Source organism: Coffea arabica, chromosome 10c (genome assembly GCF_036785885.1).
Source record: "Coffea arabica cultivar ET-39 chromosome 10c, Coffea Arabica ET-39 HiFi, whole genome shotgun sequence".
Lineage (NCBI taxonomy): Eukaryota > Viridiplantae > Streptophyta > Magnoliopsida > Gentianales > Rubiaceae > Coffea > Coffea arabica.
Genome location: NC_092329.1, coordinates 14,064,603 through 14,071,424, shown reverse-complemented (window position 1 = coordinate 14,071,424; position 6,822 = coordinate 14,064,603). Strand labels below are relative to the sequence as shown.

The following is a 6,822-nucleotide window of genomic DNA, read 5'->3' as shown; positions in this document are numbered from 1 at the left end:
GGTAGTCCATTTCCATTTACATATTCTGCAATATATATTACTTGGTATTTTTTTTTCTCGGCTATCCCCATTCACGGGGACGAACGCCACCCCATATTTTATTCATATAACATAAACAAACAATGCTTGTGCACATACATAAGATTTCAGAGAGACTTGACCCTTCTGAACGAGGGCATTCCTAACTGATTTAACTTAACTGCCTCCCGGGCTAACTGGGGCACTAAGGAAAATGTGTCGTAGATCCGAATATAATCCTAGGGATGAGATACTCCCTCATTTGATAGTATATCAACAACTTTGTTCGCTTCCCTAAAGCAATGGCAGATAGTGAAAGCTCCTGAGCCCATTTGCCATATCTGTTTGACTTCTCTCAGAATATGCCAAGGACATACCAAACGGCGCTGCAGTATTCCCACTAGAACTAACGAATCAGATTGAACACAAAATTGGCCGAACCCCTTCAGCGAACACAACTGCAAACCAATCGAGATCGCCAAAACCTCCGCCCTCAAGCTAGAATTCTCGCCCACATATGTCGAGAACGCAAACAGCATCCCTCCACTATAGTCACGTAACACCCCCCCCCCCCCACACATTCCCGGGTTCCCTTTGGAGCAACCATCCGTATTAAGCATCAACAGGACCTCTGAACTTGCTTTCCAAGAAACCATCTTATAGCCAAACACTCTAGAAGATTGAGAGATTGAGTCCAAAAATTGATGGAAACTTCGCCCTGCTGAAGTCATTTTGAAGTGAATCTCCACAACCGTTTTAACATCCTGGAAAATAGCTTCGCAAATAGTTTCACTGCGCAGTGTATTCCCCTCAAAAGTTGCTTTATTCCTTGCCTTCCAAATATGCCAGCATATAAAGCTCGGAAGGATAGTAAATAAGAATCAACTTCTTACTGCACTACATGTAGAGCATTATCCCACATCTAGTAGCGAAGATAACTCATTAAATATGCATGTAATGCCGATTAAGACTAGTTTTGGCAGTTGATGCCAAATCACAATTAGGAATCAAGTGGCATGTGAAAAGATTGACATGGACTAATTTTTGGAACACAATTATACTTGGAAAAAATTTTTCTTTTCTTTTTTTGCCAGAAAGATGGTTTGCCAAATTAACTCTTTGTTGACCTTGCTATTTTCTTTAATTAATATGGTTTTTTGCATTGATTCCTTCCTTCAAACAACTTAGGAATCATGTAGGTTAGATGCTGCAATCAAAAGAAAGAAACCTTGTTTCTCTCTTTCAATTGACCGACCAGAATTAAATTGCAACTCTACCTGTGCTTCTGCTTCTTCCCCTTTAATTTCTTCCATTTTCAAAACTTAGCAATAAATTTAATGGTAAAATGAAATTCATATGAATATCTTTAAATTTTTTGTCTATGCATAATTTAAGCAATACAAGTGGGAGAAAGTGACAATACATATGGCATCAATAATTTCGGTGGACTATAAATGTTCTAAAATTATTTCATTCACTAACTTTTCTTTTATTGAGCCATTTAGGCAGTCGAGGTAGGTGGTATGTAGTTCTTTCATCTACTAACTCCTTTTCCTGATCTACGTTATGCTTCTTCTTGCCTTTTTTCCTCAATTTTTTAATTACTTGATTTGTTTGATTCCCTTCATAAGGTTTTTACTTTCATTCTTAGAGAAATTATTCACCCGATAGGACATTTATGCTTGTTAAAATCTCGTAATGTACCGAGCAGTGAAAGAAATTAAAAACAAATTTTGGTTTTGTCTTTCTGCAAGATCAACTACTACAACATTGTATCTATCTAATGTTAGGGAAACTTGCGCATTCATATAAGCAAAATGTATTTTTTTAAAGTAATATTTTAGCTACTGAATTTGATTTCTTATTTATGAGAAATTGTATACAAACGAACATTCTCCATCTTATGCTTTCATAAATTACATAACTTCATATTTTTTCCATCCTAATTCAAAAGCCTTCATTGTTATTTTCATTATCTAGTCCCAAAACAATATTCATTTCCCTGGCATGCAAACTTTAAACCATAAAATACTCATTTCTTTTCAAATTTGCTAATTAAGTTTAGACCTTTGCACTCTTGTAACATACAATGCAAACCTTGTGCACCTACTATTCCTGTTGGAATCTTTAGACTCAAATGCCATGTGGTTTCTTTTTTCTTTTTTTTTTTGGGCTTGCTTTTAGCTATGAACCATTTCAGCAGTCTGAATGCTTATTGATTTGATCTTTGTACTGTAGACCATAAATGCATATGACAAATATTTTAAGAGTTCAAAAGATATTTCAGAAAATAATCTAAAATGAGCTTTGTACATCCACTCGTCGATATCCTTATGAAATTAGCCATTATATTATTTGTTACAATGGCAATTGTGGAGATACTTTTTCGATAATAATGATTGTTAAAAGGCGTCTATGCAGTCAATGGAACATTGATGATTGAATGATATTTAGTTATTCAAGCCATTCAATACTTATCCTGTATATCGTCCTTTTTCGTTTCCTATTTATGGAATAAAACCTAAGTTATTACTTATTAGGGAGAATTGTAATTTTGGTCCCCAATCTATAGTGTATGTGCGAAATTATCCCCAATCTAATTCAAGAATCAATTTTGGTCCCCAATCTATTCAATTTTGTGCTAAAGTGGACAATTGACGGAATCTCTTTAATTTCAATCGGAACTAAATTACGTGAGATCACGTGTCAGCAGCTAAAACCCATTTTTCAATTTTTTAATTTCTAAAACATGTTTTTTCTAGTGGCTTGACTTTTGGCATGGACACTCCTATCCCTTCAGCTAGATCAATCTCCTCCTCGCCAATTCTTTTCCAATCAAAAATCTGAATTAGAGATCCCAAGGCCAAACCCACCACCCGCTATGCTAGGCCAGAACCAGGGCAAGATCTCCTTCCCATCCCAAATGGAATCAGCTTTGATTGCTGAACCTGCAATCCTTCGAATCTCTCTAGCTTGAAGCTTGTTGGATCATCCCAAATGTTTGGGTCCCTGTGAATTGCCCATGCATTAACTAGCAAAATTGTGCCTCGCGGAATGTTATATCCCCTAATTTTACAATCATCGGACGACTCATTTGGCACTAGCATTGGTGCTGCTGGGTACAACCAAAGTTTTTCTGAAATAATGTTATGAAGATAAGAAAGATTGGATAGACCATGTTCGTCAACCAATCGATCGGTCCCTACTTGAGCATCCAATTCAGCTCGAGCTTTCTCTAGCACCTCGAGATGGTTGAGCAAAAGAGACAAGGCCCATTCTATAGTCACCAATGAAGTGTTTGTTCCAGCCGTAAGCATGACCTACCAATAATATACTAGTGGTTCAATTGAATACTCATTCCAGTTCAACGGTGAAGAATGGCTAATAAGGAAAGAATATACTTACCAATATAATCCCATTGATGATTTGGTCCGTATAATCCCTTTGATTTCCAATTATTATCTTCCGCTCTTCTCTCTCGGCTGCTTGCTTGCTTAATTATGAAGTAGTACTGCTGCTACTGCTGCTGCTCCTGTTGTTTGTGCAGGAGAGTTGAACTGAGTTCGTCTTTGGCGTTGATTGCAGATTATCTCCATTAGTAATAGAGGCAAGAACGAGACTTGGACTTGAAGGCCAAGCTGAGCTTCTTACTCGTGCTGTGGGTTCTAGGGATTTGAAGGTGGCAGCCGACAAGAGGAGTAATTTGGATTGTGAGATTACCCCTTTCAAGTCTTTGTTTAAAAAAACAAAAGGCAAGAGAAAGCTGAAAATATTAAAAAACGTATTTTAGAAGTTAAAATTTTGAAAAAGGGGTTTTAGCTGCCGGCACGTGATCTCACGTGACTTAGTTCCGATTGAAATTGAAGAGATTCCATCAATTGTCCACTTTAACGCAAAATTGAATAGATTGGGGACCAAAATTGATTTTCGAAATAGATTGGGGATAATTCCATACATACACTATAGATTGGGGGATCAAAATTACAATTCTCCCTACTTATTATTAGTTAGTTAGAATTAATTACATTTATCTCCCTTGAGTTTTGACCAAAATACCAACTAAACCATGAGGTTTGGCTATATAACAAACACCCCCTGTAAGTAACTTCGATCAAGGTATCTTGGACAGAATCAGTGACAAGACCACTTGTCCGCAAGTGTTGTAAGTTTGAAATACCTCAATGCCATTTTATAGTTTTAAGAAATTCATTTTTCTTTTCTTTTTATTTTTGTTTTCACCTCCTTCTAACTAATTTTAAAGCTTTAGACTACCATCCATAATGATTAGAACCCAAATAGAAGCAATAGTTGTAGCAGTGCAATCGGACCCACCATTCTCGACCGTTACTGCCTCTCCAGCAGTCATCTTCCAATGGTCGAATTTAGCTAAATTTGCTTGATGGGTTCAAATTTTTAATCAAATTACAACTTCAGCCTCATATTTGACAAATAGTAATTGAAAAGTTATCAAAAAATTCCAAATCAATGGCAAATCTTCTTTTCCTTTACCGCCCGAGATCATCATCCATATACAGTATTAGAAAAAAAGAAAAGGTAAATATCAAAGGATTCTCTAATCAGAAACCAATTATCCAAAAAATCAAAACTCAATTCAATTTGAGTCCTCGCATTCCATTGTCATTAGCATCGTAAAACAACCCAAAACTGCCCTAACGGGGGTGGTCCAGCGATAAATGGGTTATTAAGGACTCTTGTGGTCTTGGATTCAAATCTTACCCTGAATTTGAATCTCCGTGACTCGCCCGGGGTCGCTGCGTGGGGCCCTGGCCCACTCCTCTGGTTTGATGTGTTGTCGAAATGGCCACAACAATGTTAACACTATCTGCTTGAGACGTGCGTAGCACTATCCTAAGAAACTATTTCATGAAATTGAAATGTCTCCCCAAGATTAAACAAGCCTTCTTCTATTTGTTGCAAATAAGAAAGACAAGCTTTCTTCTTATTGCAAACTAGAAGGACCAGAACTAGCAAATTAAAACCAGCAGATATAGAGGGAGAAGATGAGAACAAAATTGTCAGGAAGGTATCAACTAACAGAAATAAAAGAAAGAGAGAGAGAGATAAATAGAGCAGCTATCAGAAAAATATCAACTGAAACTGCTGGGGTGATTTTCTGAGGAGGGAATGAATCCTATTTATAGATTTTAGAATGAGGTGCAACCCGTCTCACTTCCGATGTGGGACAAAGACTGCAACTCTTCTCACTTTTCAATGTGGGACAGAGAAAGCAATACTTCTCATTTTTCGATGTGGGACAAAGAATATTTTTGAAATACTATATATTTTACAACAATCGCCTTCCTATTTCAAAAAATTCTTTGAATAAAGTAAGAATTTTAAAAGTACTCTGCTGGATTTGGTTGAAATGTAATTAGATTGGTGTCTTTTGGACTATGAACCAAACATAGATTGATAAAACATGATCTACAGAATTATTGGTGAAATATAAATTTCTATGAACCAATAACTCTCGATGTATGACAGAGATTTTATCAATTACATTGCAACCCATAATTTGCTGTTAACGCGATTTTGCGCTTTTAGGCCGTGCGCCTGCCTGGTTATTTCATGAGAGCTCTAAAAATTTGATCAATGAATCTTATAAGAGCGGCCCCACTCCATTCTCATATAGGTGAATTCATCAAGTGTATATTGCTTTAACTACACCTCCCTAATGGGATATGAATTCATTAAGAGTTTTAACTCGTCCTCACAATTACTCAAAGCACTTATCTCTGGAGGGACTTAAATTTGAAGTGCTTTACTGTCAATATTAACTTGTTATTACCCATATGAACCAACTTCATGGGATCACCAATCACATAGGTTAGGTTACCGTCTCTATTGACAACTTGTTAGTCGAAATCCCATTTCTTTTGTAGTTTGAAGAATCAATTTTCTTCCTACGGGTTTAGTCAGAGAATCGGCCAAATTCAACTCTGACTTTACATAATCAATGGAAATAATTCCATCTTTAAGCAGCTGCTTTACAACATCATGTCTCAATCTCATGTGTCGACTTTTACAATTATAAGATTTATTTTTTGCAATAGCAATAGCCGCTTGACAGTCACAGTGTATAGACACAGGAGGCAACAGATCCTTAATAGGAGGAATATTGGTTAAGAAATTTCTTAACCAATCTGCCTCAGAACCAGTCAACTCCAGAGTTATGAACTCCGATTCCATAGTTGACCGAGCAATGATTGTTTATCTGGCTGACTTCCATGCTACTGCACCACCACCAAGGGTGAACACATAACCACTAGTGGATTTTGTATCATTTGAATCAGATATCCAATTAGCATCACTGTAACCCTCTAATACAATGAAAAATCCACCATACAAGATACAAAAATTCATGGTACCTCTCAAATATTTCATTACTCTAACTAATGCAAACCAATGCTCACGATTGGGATTGTGAGTATATCTACTCAGTCTACATACAGCATAAGCTATATCTGGTCTAGTGAAATTCATCAGATGCATCAAACTCCCAATAATCTGAGCATATTTTGACTGAGCAATTGGGTCACCATTATTTTTTTTTAACTGAGTGTTAGCGTCATAAGGAGTACTAAGAGATGTCACATCATAATTTTCAAACTTTCTAAGAAGTCTCTCTGTATAATGTTCTTGTGACAACATTATACCATCACCTCTCCTTATGATTTTAACAGCCAATATCATTTTGGCTTCACCCATATCTTTCATATCAAAATTAGAAGACAAAAAATATTTAGTACTATTTACAATATGTAGACTAGTACCAAATATAAG

At 36.4% G+C, this 6,822-nt stretch overlaps 1 protein-coding gene across 1 annotated transcript; it reads right to left on the bottom strand.

Annotated features, from left to right (window-relative positions):
* Nucleotides 1-2,897: 2,897 nt before the first annotated feature.
* LOC113713926 (cytochrome P450 81Q32-like) lies at nucleotides 2,898-6,228 on the bottom strand. The gene is made up of 2 exons (XM_072068635.1): nucleotides 5,947-6,228; nucleotides 2,898-3,338 (listed from the first exon to the last, which is right to left on the bottom strand). The coding sequence occupies exons 1-2, from the start codon at nucleotides 6,226-6,228 to the stop codon at nucleotides 2,898-2,900; spliced, it is 723 nt and encodes a 240-aa protein (XP_071924736.1).
* Nucleotides 6,229-6,822: the final 594 nt, after the last annotated feature.